Raw genomic sequence first — 17,281 nt, forward strand, 5'->3', positions numbered from 1 at the left:
CCAGTATGCTACGACAACAGGGACCCAGAACATAACTAGATGTATCTTTTGATCACAAGAAGTTGACATATATATATATATATTTTTTTTTTTAATTTTTAAATTAAAACAATTTTTTTTGAGAGAGAGTGGGGATTGGGAGGGACAGAGGGGAAGAAAGAGAGAGAGAGCATTTTTAAAAAAGATTTTATTTATTTATTTGATAGATGGAGATCACAAGTAGGCAGAGAGGCAGGCAGAGAGAGAGAGAGAGGAGGAAGCAGCTTCTCCATTGAGCAGAAAGCCCGATGTGGGGCTTGATCCCAGGACCCTGGGATCATGACCTGAGCCAAAGGCAGAGGCTTAACCCACTGAGCCACCCAGGCTCAGCAGAGAGCCCATTGTGGGGCCCAATCTCATGACCCTGAGATTATGACCTGTGCTGAAATCAAGAATTGGACGCTTCACTGACAGTCCCAAGAAACTGATTTCAATTTAAGTGAAAAGTGATAGAATCTGAAGAGCTAAATAAGAATCCACTATTCAAGGGGCATTTGGCTAGTAGAACATGGACTCTTGATCTAGGGGGTTGTGAGTTCAAGCCCCACAGTGGGTGCAGAGATTACTTAAAAATAAAATCTTAAAAAACAAACACACAAACAAAGGAATCTACTATTCACAACAGCACCCGCCAAAGCAGTACGGACTACGTCCCTCAATTCCGTGTCTGAGGTACTGCCTCTAATGTCATGTCTTCTCGGGCCATCTTGAATTTTCTGTTGTGTCATTCACTGACCGTCTATCTGATTGCTCCCCATCTCTACAACCAACCACCCCCATTTTGGGGCTCGCCACTCCAGCCCCATTAGCAAAGACAGATACAGAAGAAATGGTAGCGTGCACGTTTCCTGCTTCTCCTCGCTCCCGGAGCTCAACTCCCCTCCCTCTGCACCCACCGTGAGACACGGTGGTGGGAAGGCAGGAGGTCTTGCAGGGAGGGTCACTGTATCGTGTTCAGCTGAGACACACACGCAGGGCACACACTGTGTACGGCTCAGGTAGAGTGACTGGTCATCCAGGCTTTGCTGGGACATGTTTAGTCCCTTTTTTTTCTTAAGATTTTATTTATTTGACAGAAAGAGAGATCACAAGGAGGCAAAGAGAGAGGGCGAAGAGAGAGGGGAAGCAGGCTCCCCACTGAGCAGAGAGCCTGATGCGGTGCTCCATCCCAGGACCCCGGTATCATAACCTAAATGGAAGAAAGCCACTTAAGCGACTGAGTAACCAGGCACCCCCAGTAATAACTTCTGAAAGAATGAAGGATTTGTGTTTATTTTTACCTTTTTAAAAAAATTAGTTTTTTTTTTTTTTTTTAAAGGAGTGTCTACAGCCAAGGTAGGGCTGGATGGTACAACCGTGAGATCGAGTCCCGCGTTCCACCGGCCAAGCCAGCCAGGCACCCCGTGTTGATTTTTTTTCTTTTTTAAGATTTTATTTATTTATTTGACAGAGAGAGATTACAAGTAGGCAGAGAGGCAGGCAGAGAGAGGTGGAAGCAGGGTCCCCGCTGAGCAGAGAGCCTGATGGGGGCTTGATACTAGGACCCTGAAATCAAGACCTGAGCCACCCAGGCGCCCCCCGTGTTCATTTTTAAAGCGAAGTCGGTTCACAGACTCGGACGCAAGCATAGCTCACAGCCGGGCTTCTCGAAGTGCAGTTTCCCCACCACCACGTCATCACCAACCAGAAATTTCTTAGAAATGTAAATTCTGGGGCTCCCAGCCTGGATTTAGGAATCAGAATCTCTGGGGACTGGGCGTGCAGTCTGGTTTATTAAGGCCTCGGGGCCATAGTGAAGCCCCCGTGAAGTGTGGGAACCCCTGGTTTCCATCTCTCTCTCCCTAACCGGCTCTGCGTGTCAACCACCAGCTGCTGGTTCCCAGCTTTTCCGGGAGGTCTCCGTCCTCCCCATCGTGGGTCATAAAACACGTGGAGCCAATGTCCTTGTGTTCCACCTGCTTCCGTCAAAGTCAAAGGGCAATTGAAAGCCTGGAAACTGCTCAGGAGCAGAGACTTTGCTCAGTTGACGTTGTAACACCGCAGGGCGGAGAGATGGTGATAAAATGTGAGCTTCCCCCGCTTTCCCGGTAACGACCTGGGATCGTTCTTCACACATTGTAAGGTCCCGCTCAAGTACATCCCTTCGCTTGACCCTGACTCTCACCCGTGAGCTGGGCCCAAGGACGAGCTCCGTTTTGCAGAAGGGGGGCAGCAAGGGAATTACCGAGGGGCGCGTCGCTGGCCACAGCACAGCCTGGTCTCACCCACACCCCCTACTCCGGCCCCTGGCCCGGTCCCGACTTCCTGCTGGGGAGCCCGGCAGGTGGCAGCGGGTGCAGTCCTAGACGGGGCCGCGGAACAGGGTGGGGTGAAGCAGCCCTACCCCCGGGGCTCTCCAAACGCTGCGAGAGGGTGGGAAAGGGAAGTAGAGACTGGGGCCGTGTGGGAAGAGTCTCATTGGAATCGTGGAGAACAGGGGGCAGAAAGGACAGCCAGGGGACTGGCACGCAGTCTACAGGCTGCTGGCGGCCTGGGTATCTGGGAAATCTCCAGGTGGCCTTCTCGACCCCAAAGCCTTCCTTTGGGAAATGTTTTCCTCTCCTGGGTCTCAAGGCTGATGAGACCTATTTGCCTGCCTGCCTCTTTGGGTACCAGCGGCGCTCGTGCCCCATCATTGGCTTATCCCTCTGGTCACCTTGCAGGTAAGATGCCGTGTGTGTGTGTGTGTGTGTGTGTGTGTGTGTGTGTGTGTGTGTGTGTGAGTGGAATGCAGAGGCAGCAGAAAGAAATTCCATGCTCACCTACTTAAATTAATTAGTCCTCATAGCACAGCACCCTGCGTGGTGGGGATTATGTGTTTTCTACAGATAAGAAAACAGGAGCTCAGGGAAGCGCGAGTACCTCGTTCAAGGTCACACAGCTAGTAAGGAGCAGCAGTGGGGTTCCAGCCAGTCTCTCTGACTCCCAGGTTTGTGCTCCCCAACAGGGCCACCGCTGGCCCTCAGCATGGGATCAAGACTGAGCTGGGTGGGCAAAACCGCTTTGATGTAGGCCAGCCTCTCTGATTAATTTGGACCTTCAGAAACAAGCCGCTTTAGGGGCGCCTCTGTGGCTCAGTCAGTTAAGCGTCTGGCTCTTGATTTCAGTTCAGTGTATGATCTCAGGGTTGTGAGATCGAGCCCCACATCGGGCTCCCTGCTGGGTGTGCAGCTGCTTAATATTTTCTCTCTCACCCTCTGCCTCTTCCCACCCTCCCAGCCCACCCTCTGCCTCCCCCTCTAAAAACAAATAAAACAAGGCAAAACAAAAAACATGAGCTACTTTCAGTTTGTAGTAGTTCTGGGGCATTGATAGTGTATCTCCTGCACAGAGACCCAAACCCTATGCGTGTGGGAACTCTTTCCTCCTGGCCACCCTCCCCAAGAGGTTAGAAGCTAACCCACCTTCACCTTTTCTCCAGATACTAATTCAGGCATAAGAGACCAACCTGTTAGGACTGATCTCCTTCCCAGCCTGATTCCGGTCCCCAACCCGACCCTTGTGTGAGACTGCCTTTGCCACCGAGCCAGGCAAGGATATCCAGTACCTTTTTCTAACTGTGCCTAGTCTCCAGACGTGGGCACCAGAAATGCTGGGTTACCCCAAACATTTTGGCGTCATCTAGGGAAATCATTACAACATCGACAAGAGCAGTGACAACTGGCCCCACACGTCTGATCTAATCCTAGTGGGAAGCTGTAATTTTTTTTTAAAGATTTTATTTATTTGACACAGAGAGTTCACAAGTAGGAGAGAGGCAGGCAGAGAGAGAGGGGGAAGCAGGCTCCCTGCCCAGCAGAGAGCCCGATGTGGGGGGTCGATCCCAGGGGCCATGACCTAAGCCGAAGAGAGAGGCTTAACCCTCTGAGCCACCCAGGTGCCCCAGGGAGAGAGAGAATCTTAAGCAGTCTCCCACACAGAGCTTGATCTCATGACGCTGAGACCATGATCGGAGCCCAAACCAAGAGTCGGACACTTAACTGACTGAGCCACCCAGGTGTCCCATGTGTCTGTCATCTTTAACTTCAGGATCCCAAGTTTTGTCTTCATCAAAATAGCCACATTGTTCTCCCTAATTGCCTTGCTAGCAAGTGAACTTTGAACTTACAACATGGATGTATTCTAATATAACGTCATTTTGTCTATGTTCCACATTGAGCTTTTACAGAAGGAGACGATTTGCAAATAGGATTTTGTTGCTCAAAATGTTTGAAAAGCCCACGGAGCCCCTGATCCCTTCCTGGGTCATAGGGACAGCAGAAGCCTTCTGTTTGGAAACCTGCGGGACCATGTGCGCTCCGAGGGCCGGCTGTAATGACCCAAGTCATCACTCCTGAATGGACCATGAACCATGGCAAATGGTAAAGACCTCACGAAATAGGTACACCACATTTCATGTCATTCTTCTTCTCCTTCTTCTTCTCCTTCTCCTCTCCTTCTCCTTCTTTTTAAGTTGGCTCCACGCAGAGTGAAGCCCAGCATGGGGCTTGAACTCATAACCCTGAGATCAAGACCTGAGCTGAGACCAAGAGTTAGACACTGGACTGACTGAGCCTGTGCATGCCTAGGGTCATTTTTTACATGCATCTCAATGTATGCACATGGAGATTGGGGATTGTGTAGAGATTGGAGCGGGCATTGATTACTTGGCTGCCCAGAACAATGATCCCAATGACACCCATGTTGACAAAGACAACAGGAGAATAGTGAGCACTTGTAGAGGCTGAATAGGTAACAGGCGATCTTTTAAGTGCTTTGCATATAGTATCTCATTTAATCCTCAAAGCGCGCACCCCCTCCCAAGTCAAAACTATTGTCTTTGTTTTCCAAGTAAGCAAACGGACACATTGGGCATTAAGTAATGCACTTGTGCACACAGAGCTGGTAAGCAGCTGGGCTGGGGTCCAGGAGTCCTGCCCCAGACTCCTCACTCTTCTCCACTTGGCTGTACCGTTGGCTGGGATGCAATGGGGAGGTACTCAGAATTAGGGGGCTGAAAGCTAGCAGCAGAAGGAAGAGGGGAAATGAAGGAGAGCCAGGAAGGAAGGTGTTGTTTTGAGAGCTGCCCAGCTGGGTGTCTCACCTGATAGCCCCTGGCTAGATATTTCACCGGCTAGCTCCTCCTGGAGCCAGTTTGAGCCGGCTTTGAGCTGTGCACAGATTCCTGTCCCCACCCTCCAACCTGGTCCTGAACTTACCTTTATCTGGTTATAGTACTAAGATCTCCACCTAGAGGCGGAATTTTCTGCCACCTTTTGAACATAATGTATACACTAGCATGTGGGCGATCTAGGCCTGAGCAATTGAACCGAAATGCCCACGTAATAGAGCATGTAAAATTCCTTAATGTACATGCAAGCTCCTTGCTCTCACCCCCTAATACACTGGATAAAAGCTTCCTGTTCTAACCCCAAGAGAGACGGTGCTTTGAGAGTGATCTCCGTGTCTCCTTATGTGCACCAAGTAATCAAAAGTTCTTTGCTTTCAAACACTTCCTTGGGTTGTATTCAATGTAATGCACCCCAAAGGGTGACCGCCCCCCTCCCCCGAATTCAGTCAGGTGCTGCCCCCCCAAAGGAGCGTGTCATTGAGGCTGAGTGAAATTTTTCCCCGAGGGGAGGGCTTTCCTGCAGAGGTTTCTCGTTAGCATTCTGAACCAGTGAAACGACTTACTTACGTTCGTAGTAGTGTTTTCAGTTCAAAAAAAGACTTACGTTGGTAGTAAACATTTGTGTTTTCAGTTCAACGATGACTTTAGAAAATGAGTAGAGACATATTCAGGATCATTGGGCTAGCCACCTTATAGCCAAACAGCTATTTTTAAAAAAATTTTATTTATTTGACAGACAGAGATCACAAGCAGGCAGAGAGAGAGGAGAAAGCAGGCTTCCCATGGAGCAGAGAGTCCGATGTGGGGCTCAATCCCAGGACCCTGGGATCATGACCTGAGCTGAAGGCAGAGGCTTTAACCCACTGAGCCACCCAGGCGCCCCTATAGCCAAACAGCTATTAACGTAAGAAGTACATCATGACTATTTACAAGCCATTAGTAACAATTGAAGCTCAACACCGGACTCCACGATATATGATTGAGATTATATATCTATATCTATATCTATCTTTTCCTTTAAGAGGGTTCCACGTATGACTTCAATGTGACTGGCTATTCTTGTGGTTCTAGAAATGGGATGACCAGCTCTTTCAGAATATACAGCAACTGCCTCCACCTACTAGGCAGTGCCCGGTTTAGGAGATTTACGGTAAAAGCCATGTTTCCTAGGAAGTCAGTACAAAAAGCCAGACTTCTACCGGCAGTTTCTGGGAGAGAGCAGCTTTCCATCCAACGCAGGGCTTTACCTTTCCCCTGGGAAATGTTTATAATAGAAAAGGCTCAACTGGGAAATCTGTCCGCCTCTCCTGTACCTCTGGTGTTTGGCGGGGTTGACAACGGGCAAGGGTAAAATGAGCTGGTCATCTCAGAATCATGGAAAACCTGGACCCAAGGCTCAGGAATGCCCCGTATTTCTGTTGTGAGAGGGGAGACAGTTCTGTCCCCGTGTGTCAAAAGTGCGAAACATGTGTCTTGGCTTGGAATATCTTCTCGACCAAACAGTGGTTCCAGAGGATAGGAGAGGTGCCCCGGAGAAGGTTCCTGGTGAGCCTCCTGGAGCAGCTGGGTAGCTTCTACTTGCTGCACTATTTTCAGAATATCCTTCAGACCACGCAGGGGAAGGACTTCATCTACAGCCAGTCCCGGATCAACCTCAGCAGGAAGGAGGGGAAGGTCGTCAGGTCTTCCTTGAACCCGATGTTGGATAAAACCGTGGAGCAGGAGATGCGGGAGATCCTGTCCTGGTTTGGGAGAAGCACCCACCGGACCAAGACGCATTACACGCTCTTTCTCCTGCAGATGTGTGACCCCAAGCTGCTGCTGACGGCTGCCAGCATCATCAGGGTCCTGTCTCTGAGACAGTGGAACAACGTCGCGGGTAAACGAGGCCCCAGGGGGACTGGGAAGCCGGACTTGGGGAACCTGTCAAGGAATCAGGGGTGTGGACCAGCTTAGGGAGACGGGGATCTTCCAGAATACAGGACAGAGGTCCTTGTCCTGACCTGCAGCCCTGTTTACCGAAGGAGAAATTGCAGACTGCGACTTCCTTCTAGAAAAGTATAGAACGCACACACAGAGGGAAGTGCAGAACTTGTCACGGTCAGGCATTTATTTTTGTATTTTTTGTCTTACTTTAAAGCTTTTTCTTTTTTTAAAAAAAATATTTTATTTATTTGACAGAGATCACAAGTAGGCAGAGAGGCAGGCAGAGAGAGAGGAGGAAGCAGGCTCCCGGCTGAGCAGAGAGCCCGATGCGGGGCTCGATCCCAGGACCCTGAGATCATGATTCGAGCTGAAGGCAGAGGCCTAACCCGCTGAGCCACCCAGGTGCCCCTAAAACCTTTTCTTTAAGATTTTATTTATTTATGAGAGAGAGAGAGAGAAAAAGAGAGAGAGGGAGCACAAGCAGGGGGAGTGGGAGAGGGAAAAGTAGGCTCCCCGCTGAGCAGGGAGCCCCGTGCCATGCTATAGGATTTGGTACCAGGATCCTGGGATCATGACCTGAGCCAAAGGCAGAAGCTTAACTGACTGAGCCACTCAGGCGCCCCTTTCTGCAATGTTTGTATGGAAACTCGGAGGCCTCCCTTCCTGCCTCCCTCCTCCCGAAAAACCAGACATAACTGGCCCAGTCTGTTTTGTGCTGAAGAGAAGCAAGTAGAAATAAAACTGTTTGTCTCGGGGCGCCTGGGTGGCTCAACGGGTTAAGCCGCTGCCTTCGGCTCAGGTCATGATTCCAGGGTCCTGGGATCGAGTCCCGCGTCGGGCTCTCTGCTTGGCAGGGAGCCTGCTTCCCTCTCACTCTCTCTCCCTGCCTCTTTGCCTACTTGTGAGCTCTCTCTATCAAATAAATAAATAAAATCTTTAAAAAACAAACAAATAAAAACTGTTTGTCTCATGTCCTTTCCTCCACAACCCCACTTAAAGAGCCACCTTGTCTTGGCTATTGGCTTTTCAGGCCCCAATCAAGACACTAGTGATGTGTTTTTTTCTTTCCCGAGAAAGACCACAACGTGCCGTATGAGACCTCAGATGTTTTCTGGGCAGCCAGCACCAAGACTGCATCGTTCCCTTTGTCCAGAGCTTCAGGAAAAGAAAATTCGCTTGAAAACAGGGGGAGTGAAGCATTTAATACTGGTAAGTCAGCTTGTAGCAAGAAAGCTAATTGACAGGAGATCGGGAAGTCCCGATGGGTTTGGGGTGGTGGGCACAGGGCAGTAGCATCTGGGAGTGGCAGGTTTTGGAGACGAACATTCATTTGGCATCAATGGTATGTTGGGCTCACGGATCCTTATTACATCATCGAATCCCATATCTGGTAGGGGAGAAGTAAGAATTGAAGGTGGTCATTATAACCTTATTAAAGCCCAAGTTTTCACTTCTCCATCTTGGTGCCTCTGAGAGATGCCTGAAAATAGAGCTCAGAAAGGGAACTATAAGAGGGTCTCCTTTGGGTTCTCCCTCTGCCCCGGGCCACAATCCCTTGTCTGGCCCCTCACTTTTTGGCGTGGGGGACACCTCTAGAGGTCAGCCCACCGGCGCCTATCTTTTGCTGCATTGGATTCAGTCTTGAGGGGGAAAGAAAAACAGTGGGGAACTAGGGCATAGCCTCAAAGCTTTCCTGAGCCGGTTTGTGTGAGGCAAGAGCTCTCTGTGACCTCATTATAAGAAACACAAAGCATCGATTCTCAGGCATTTTTTATCTGGAAACTTCCAGATTTCATAAACAGATAAGACAGCGTAATCACCACGCATATAACCATCACTCAGTTTCGACAATTATCAACACTTGACTCATTCATGTCATTCATTGGTCCCTTTACAAAATTGTTTGAATTTTTTTCCCCTTGGGGTATTCTAAGGAAATTCCAGGCACAAGGCCATTTCACCTGAGTGGGGCAGGCTTTGCTACTATAGGTATCCTCCCTGAGCTGGGAAGGCTGAAAAAGTCCTCTTGCATTTCGTTGGGGAGGTCATTATTTCCAGTCTGGCAGAAGAAACGATAAAAATCCAGGGGTCTAAGGGTGGATTCTGATGAGCTCTATTTCTGGGGAGAGGGTTTCTTGAGGGCTTCTCTTGGCCTGGAGTTATCGCAGAATCAGCCTCATCCTGCACCTTTCTCTGGCTTTCCTCTAGACGGACAATGGAAAAGTTCCATCCAGTGCATTTCCGAGATGAATAGCCTGTTTTCCAGAAAAGCAGGCCTGTTGAAGGCCGAATACACGCCCTCCAATCTGTTGGTTGACTTGGATGTCGTGAAAGACCTGTCTTCTGGGGTCAGCAAACACCGGGACTTCATCCGATCCCTACCCGTTCACCTCTCCAAATACATTCTAAGTATGCTGGGCTGTACTGGGCAGTTCTCCAGACGCTGCTCACCACGGGCCGGTTGGGAGGTTCCCAGGTCCATGTTTGTTTGTTTGTTTGTTTTTTTTCCCAGGTATGCTGGATAAAAACAGCCTGAACAGGTGTGCCTCCGTGAGCCAGCACTGGGCCATGCTGGTCCAGCAGGTCAAGATGGATCTGTCAATGCATCCCTTCATTCAGAGCCATATTACCTTCTTGCAGGTACTTCCTGTTTGGGGGGGGGTCGATCTGGAGACGCGCCTCATTTCCGCATTGAGGTTGGCCTGCCTGGGGGCCTTTCCCGTCTCTTCCCTAGATCCTTAGTTGGCCTCCTGCCCCGTGTTTGTGGCTTTGTAGGGTTCAGTAGTGACTTCCTCTGTGTCTGGTCTCCCCGCTAATCACCCCATGGTCAGCGCATCCAGCAGGGAGGACGTATATGGAAACCTCCCAGGAGGACAGAGGCAGAGCCTTCCTGAAACCTCACAGAGTGGGGGATTGTTTCGGCCAGAGAGCTGTACTGTGGCTTTGGCAATGAGAGGGCCGAGAGCGTGTTCCCGGAGCAGCCTCACGTGGTACCCAGGATGTTTCAAAGCCCACAAAGTATATTCTTGGGTCAAGATGCACTTCTCCCGGAATAGTGTCCACCTCTGACAATATTACTTCTGTTTCCGGCCTGAAGCCTTACTCTACATCATGGGTTCCCGGTAGCTTGAGTGTTTCCCAGCACAGATAGGTAAGAGAAGACAGGAAGAGGCCGACCTTGTGAGGCGGGCCGTCCTCTGGGAAGCGGAGGACTCTGGCCATGTCCTGCTGGGTCCCTCCAGGTGTTTTGCCCACCTTGTACCAGTCCGCGTGCACTACCAGCCTCACGGGCCAGACCGGGCCTTCCTTTGCCGGAGTTTACCCGCCTTTCAGAGCTTGCCAAGGACGAATCTCCCCCCTCCTCTTGGGGAGTAAGGGCCAAGAGTAATAACCATTTTCTGTTTGTTTTTTCCCTCAGGGATCCTACACAGAGGGAATCGATCCTAACTATGCCAACAAGCTTTTTATCCCAGTCCCTAAAACAACCGATAACGGGAAGTGCGTACGCGTGAAAAATCAGAAACTGAAACTGAGAACAAAGGTGGGTGGGCAGTGGCCTCTGGGGCAAGTCACCATGGCGTCCTGTGCTCCTTAGCCGGGCCGGAGTCCAGACCCAGTCGTCTTATGAGGGTAGAGGAAGCGGGAAGATATAGGATATAGGATATATGACGCGGATTTAGGGCCTAGGAGGCGGCATTCCCTAAGGGAGACCAGAGTTCTGTGCTTCTTGTCCTTAAGCAAGTGACTTCCTCTTCTTCAGCCTGAAATTCCTCATCTGTTAAACAAGTGGATGTCAGGGATGGCTGGGATTTTCCTTAACACCGGTCAGGCCATGCATCTAGAGGCTGTGGGGGGTCTATGGCTCGGGAATGGAAGAGCCAGGATGGGTCCAGAATGTCCAGAATGTCCAGGGTCCAGAATGGATTATGCTTTCTCCCCTCTCGCTTCCAGGTTTATTCTGGTTCTAGGAACGAAGGGGGGCGGTTACTTAACCATAGACGCCCCCATACCACATCTCAGGCAACAGTGAAGGGCAGAAGAAAGGCTCTGAGCCTCTCTATGGTTTACCCAGGCCTGGTGGTCATTCCTGAAACCATCAGATTCTTGCCCCCTCCTCTCTGCTCAAGGGTCTTCTATTTTGAAATCTGTCCCATGGGCCCAAAAGGATACTCAATGAGGGGTGTCCAGACTGTAGCTTCTCGTAAGGCAACTGTGTATATGAGTTAGAATTTGAGGGATACAAAGGACCAGAGCGACCACCCAGTTCTTCTGTCCATAGAAGCCAGACAAGTCACAGGAATGAGGGCGGTTGGGGGTGTGAGTGGGTGCGGCGGAACCTCCAGGAGCTGGAGACTTCCCTCCCCATCCAAAGGGGCCAGGTGCTACGCAGCTCCTGCAAGTTATGGCCAGAGACTGGACCTCAGCCTCGGCATCCATCTGAGCTTTCAAGAGAAGTCAGAAATCTGAATTATCTTGTGACATCTCTCCTTTTCCTTAAAGGCGGGCAGCCAATTAAAAGCATTAAAAAACCCCAAAACCATGGGGGCCAAAGAAAACACATCTGTGGACTTCATTTGACCTGAATTGTATTTATTTATTTTTTAAAAGATTATTTATTTATTTATTTGACAGACAGAGATCACTAGTAGGCAGAGAGGCAGGCAGAGGAGGGGGGGAGGAAGCAGGCTCCCTGCTGAGCAGAAAGCTGGATGTGGGGCTCGATCCCAGGACCCTGAGATCATGACCTGAGCCAAAGGCAGAGGCTTTAACCCACTGAGCCACCCAGGCGCCCCATGACCTGCATTTTATATCTTTGAGTCAGCCCATTCACTCATGTGACCAATGAAAAGACTGAGGTGCAGAGAATTTCAGGTCTCCATGACAGAATGACAGAGATGCAAGTAGGACGCGGACCCGTTCTTCCTGAGCTTGGTGCTCTAAGTATTACAGAGCTAACACCCTGCTTTGGGTAACGTGGCTAGTAACTGCCCGAGGAGAAAGGACTACCCAGGCAGTGTTTGATATTTTAGAAATGTTGTAATTTTAGGAAAGAGAGAGAAACAGGTAAAGCACTGTGAACAACAGATGAGAAACGTGGAAGAGCCAGACGAGGAATTTAAGGGGTCTGGTAGGGAAAGGTATAGGGGAGTGCCTTCCAGGGCTGGTGACCAAACATGGGGACCAAGTTTGAGTAGTGTGTCCAGCATAGTGCCAAGGGCTTTGTACACATCGTTCACTTGACCGTCACTGTAGACTGGGTGGATATCATTGCTCCCAGTTTCTGGATGTGGAAATGGAGGCTGTGAGGTTCCAAAAATCGCCAAAGGTCTCCTAGCTGCTCAGTGGCAGAGCTGGGATTTGAACCAGGTCTTTTTCCTCCCAATGACTCCACCATGGAGCTTCTGGGCCCTCAAAACTTGGCCAATGACCAAGAGCCAAGTCATTCCAGCCCAGGCCGTGAGAAGCCAAGGAAGACTTGATGAATTCAAGGCAGGATATCATAGATACTTGGACATTGGAGGGGAGGCGGGGTTGACAGATTCAGGGGTGAGGCTTCTAAGGTGGACATCACTACTGGGTTAGAGATCAAGAAGGAGATTGAGTCCAGAAAAGCGCCCATAAAAGCGTCCAGGTTGAGTCCAGAAAAGCCTTCCTTGGGCATCCCAAGGAAGAGTCTACGGGTATGGAGAAGAAGGCTACGTAGGAAGGAGACTTTGAAGAGATGTTCCCAGGAGGCTCCCAGGTCCAAATGTACTGCTGTGGTCTTCTTTGCTTTCATGGTAAAGGCACTCTCTCTGTTTTTTGGTTTCCTGCTAGCCTGGTTGTTATTGCCTGCTATTTGAGGGGGAAGGGTATGGCTGGAAAGAGGAGTGATAAGCGAGAGTCTGGTTGAGCCATCTGTGGCAGAATTTAGCATGCCTGGCAAGCCGCAGTGGCTCAGAAAGTGTCCCATGGAGAGAGGGAGGGATGGGGGGAAGGAAGGGAGGGAGGAAGAAAGAAGGAAGGAAGGTAAGAAAGATGGAAAGAAGGAAGGAACGAAAGAAGGCAGGAAAAAAAGGAAAGATGGAAGGAAGGAAAGAAAGGAGGAAGGAAGGAAGGAAGTCTTAGAAAAGGAAGGAAAACACTCCTGTTGAGATTTGATAAAATTGGTTTCTTCCTGAGGCTCCGCTATGTCTCACCTGTAGAACGATGAGAATACTTTGTGGAACCCATGGTGTACTTCATGAGGCAGCTGTAAGGAGGAATCAAGCTTGGCCCTGTGGGCAGACTTTGAGGCCCAAATGCATAGTGGGTGTAGCTGTGATTTCACATACAGTTTGAGTTCCCACCAGCACGCTCTGTACCCTCAGGTCTCGATGCAATAGGCCCATAAAACCTCAACTTCTGCAAAAGAGCCAGCCAGAGGGCACCTGTGACTTTATTTTGTGAGCATTGCCCTTTGTGAGTCCATTTTTTTGGAAAAGTTGAGCGATCAGCGATTCATGGAATCAGAACACACAGAAAATACGAAGAGATGGAAGACAAATCAGGACCCTTGGTTCTCCACGGATTACTTTGGGGCCTGCTCGGGAGTCCCTCCCTCCCCACACGCAGTGGCAGCCACAGCCTGAAGCAAAAGAATCCTTGGGCTCTTATGTCCCTGCTGGGGGTGTCCTCGGGGGTGCATGTTTGGGGCCTGGGGTAAAGTTGCCGCTGTGCTTTGACTTCAAGTGTTCTGTTGTTAGAATGACTACAACCTGTGGGCCGCATACCAGAACCAGGAAACTCAGCAGGTCCAAATGGAGGAGAGAAATGTCTTCTGTGGGACTTATAATATCCGCATCCTCTCAGACACGTAGGTACCAGGGCCAGAACCCAGGTCTTTGGGGACCCTTGAATTACCCACACTGGAGTCTTTAGGATTTCCATGACCCTGTTCACTTGGAAAGGCAATCCTTCCCTTAAGCTTCAGTCCCCCACGAACATGAGATTCCCTTTGGAGAATAGGGCTGGATGTTTGCACCATTCTCCCCGTGGCCAGAGGACACTTTCCTGTTGTAATTTCGGGTATACTGACCAACTGTCTTTCACACAAGTCACATGTATGAAAACATTGCTTTTTTGGAAATATTTGTATGGTTTTATTTCAATTTTAGAAGTGATATATGCTTAGTGCAGAGAAGAAATCCACCAAACACCATAAAATGTATAGAGAAAGGCAAAGACCTCCTATAATCTTCATGCATATTAGTACACAAATTAATATTCATTTTATTAATATTCATGTATATTTATGTATATTCTAGAATTTTCTTTATACCTACAATTTTTTAAAATGATTTTATTTATTTGACAGAGAGAGACACAGTGAGAGAGTGAACCCAAGCAGGGGGAGTGGGAGAGGGAGAAGCAGGCTTCCCGCTGAGGAGGGAACCCGATGTGGGTGCCGATCCCAGGACCCTGGGATCATTATCTGAGCCGAAGGCAGCTGCTTAACTGACTGAGCTTCCCAGGTGCCCCAATAATCAACTTTCTGCTGTAAGTTAGGCCTAGGATTTCACTCTTTATTCATTAGGTTTTGTGGAGACTGCCTCTCTCTATTTTATTTTTGACTGTGAATGTTACAAATTACATCTTGAGCAGTCAGTAAGGGGAAGACACAGCAGATAGCAGAAAGGCAAAGTTGAGTTTTTATGGATGGCATGGTGATAAGTGCCCTTTGGAAGAGATGATGGCTCATTGAACTCTAGATGTAACAGGGGGAATGAGGATGAAGATATCAAGAATTACTTCTCATATTCAGACATGACTCCATCCATGTTTGCTGAAAAAATCCCACTTTACTCTGTGGTCCTGGAGTTACTAATAATCGTGTCCCCTTTCACAATGAAAAAGTCTCATTTTGGACATTAAATGATTTGGTCATCTTGCTCATATTTTATCTATTTGCTAATAATCTTATCATTGGGAAATTAACTTAACTTACCCTGTTTTACTAGACTGCAGGCTCCTTGAAGGTAAGATCCATGTCTGTATTTCCCAGGGTACCTGTTAGCACAGGACTTTGAACCTAATATACACTCATTGGATATTGGTTAAGAGAGAAGAAAAAGAAGGAAACAGTGGGATATGCAGTTGGCATAAGGCTTCCGAGCTGTGTTCCTCTGATGTTTTCCATAAAAAAGATTTCTGTGGTCAGACAAGTTTGGGAAATGATACATATTCAACAGAATATCCTCTCTTGAGGATTTATCATACAGTCGTAGGTTTTTTTTAAATAGTTTTCCTGTTGTCTTTAGGTTTTAACCTGAAGTGACTTGGTATGGTATGAGGTAGGGTCCACCAGGACTGTGCCTACTGCTTTCCATCACACCACCCCTGCACGTGACAGCCATCATACTAGGGAGTTCTGGAAGGACACTAACTCTTCTTTCATGGATCGTCCCCCCCACCCCCACCCCCCCCCCCGCGCCAACCCAGGTGGGACCGAAACAGAGTCATTCACTATTCTGGGGGAGATCTGGTCGCAGTATCATCCAACCGGAAGATCCAGCTTCTAGATGTCCTACAAGTAAAGGAGTTACCCACTGAGTTCCGAGGCCATGCTGGGAGTGTCCGCGCCCTCTTCTTGTGTGAGGAGGAGAACTTTCTACTGAGCGGGAGTTATGACCTGAGTATCAGGTGCGTGGTCCAAAGGAGTTGTGGTCCATCCCACCCAAGGCCTCAAGTCAGCTTGTGGAAGAAGCCTGCATGCTTTTTCCTCTTAGTATTTATTGAAAAGTTATCGTAAGTAACACCATCCTCAATGATATTGATAACCCGTAACATTTTTTTCTTTATTTGGCAAGGTAAAAACCAATAATTTATATATTGTTTAGGCTTTGAATGAGATTGATTTATAGCAATTATCAGATCTATTTTCTGGTTGAAGGCTTTGAATCAGAAGGTATGTTATTTTTAATTTTTGAAGATTTTATTTACTTATTTGAGAGAGAGCGAGAGTGAGAATGAGCAGGGGGAGGAGCAGAGAGAGAGAGAGAAGCAGACTCCCCATTGAGTAAGGAGCCCGATGTGGTACTTGATCCCAGGACCCTGAGATTGTGACCTGAGCCGAAGGCAGACGCTTAACCCACTGAGCCACCCAGGGCACCACTTGCAAAGTGTCTTTTTTAGTGCTCTTAGATGATGGCATAAGTTATAGTTCTTTTACAGATGTCTTAGGAAAAGGTGTTTTTCTGTGGATATGATATATGATATAGAAGCAAAATGGTGTTTCAAATGTATATATACATATATTTTTAAACAATATAATAAATATCTATGTACTATACTCAGGCCAAGAAATAGGTCATTACCATTCCCCAAATCTCACTGTGTGTCTTTCCTTACTTTCTCCCTCCCAACCAGAGGTAATGTTACCCTTAATTTTATACTAATTATTCCCTTGTATTTCTTATAGTTTTGATAACTATTTATAGATCTCCAAAAATATTGACTACTATTGCCGATTTTTAAACTTAATATAAATGGAATTGTATTAAAAATTCATTTATACTTGACTCTTTTACTGAACCATGATTTTGAGATTTATCCATAAGATGTAGGTAGCAGTAATTAATTTCTTTTCATTGAGACATTGTCTTTTATTGGATGAATATATTATAAATCATTTCATCTTCTGTCAATGGATATTTGCATTGCTTCCTTTTTTTATTCTTTCAAAGAATGACCATCTGCTGCTACAGGTGTTCTTGGATGTGTCCCCTGACATCTGTGTGCATGAGTTTTTTTTTTAATTTTATTTATTTATTTGACAGAGAGAGACACAGCGAGAGAGGGAACATAAGCAGGGGGAGTGGGAGAGGGAGAAGCAGCCTTCCCGCCGTTTGGGGAGCCTGACACAGGACTGGATCTCAGGACCCTCGGATCATGACCTGAGCTGAAGGCATAATGACTGAGCCCCCCCAGGTGCCTCTATGTGCATGAGTTTTAAAAAAAATTTTTTCAGAGGCACCTGGTAACTCAGTGGTAGAACATGAGATTCTTGATCTTGGAGTTGTGAGTTTGAGTCCCATGTTGGGTGTAGAGATTATGTAAAAAATTAGTAAAAAAAATTTTTTTTTACTGAGATATAATTGACAACATATTAGTTTTAGGTATATGACATAATGATTTGATATTTGTGTA

General features: G+C 48.0%; 1 protein-coding gene across 14 annotated transcripts in view; it reads left to right on the forward strand.

Moving 5' to 3' along the window:
• Nucleotides 1-2,105: 2,105 nt before the first annotated feature.
• Nucleotides 2,106-17,281, forward strand: part of FBXW10B (F-box and WD repeat domain containing 10B) — a 36,103-nt gene continuing 20,927 nt past the window's right edge. For 5 of the 14 annotated variants that reach the window (XM_045986087.1, XM_045986088.1, XM_045986100.1 and 2 more), the window contains exons 1-7: nt 6,396-7,067; nt 8,192-8,323; nt 9,323-9,523; nt 9,627-9,754; nt 10,533-10,655; nt 13,840-13,949; nt 15,575-15,775. In XM_045986087.1, coding sequence (XP_045842043.1) covers nt 6,563-7,067; nt 8,192-8,323; nt 9,323-9,523; nt 9,627-9,754; nt 10,533-10,655; nt 13,840-13,949; nt 15,575-15,775 — 1,400 coding nt within the window. In that variant the 5' untranslated portion in view covers nt 6,396-6,562. The other 9 variants (XM_045986096.1, XM_045986091.1, XM_045986093.1 and 6 more) reach the window with 9 other exon arrangements.

The sequence above is a fragment of the Meles meles genome, chromosome 18 (genome assembly GCF_922984935.1).
Source record: "Meles meles chromosome 18, mMelMel3.1 paternal haplotype, whole genome shotgun sequence".
Classification (NCBI taxonomy): Eukaryota; Metazoa; Chordata; class Mammalia; order Carnivora; family Mustelidae; genus Meles; species Meles meles.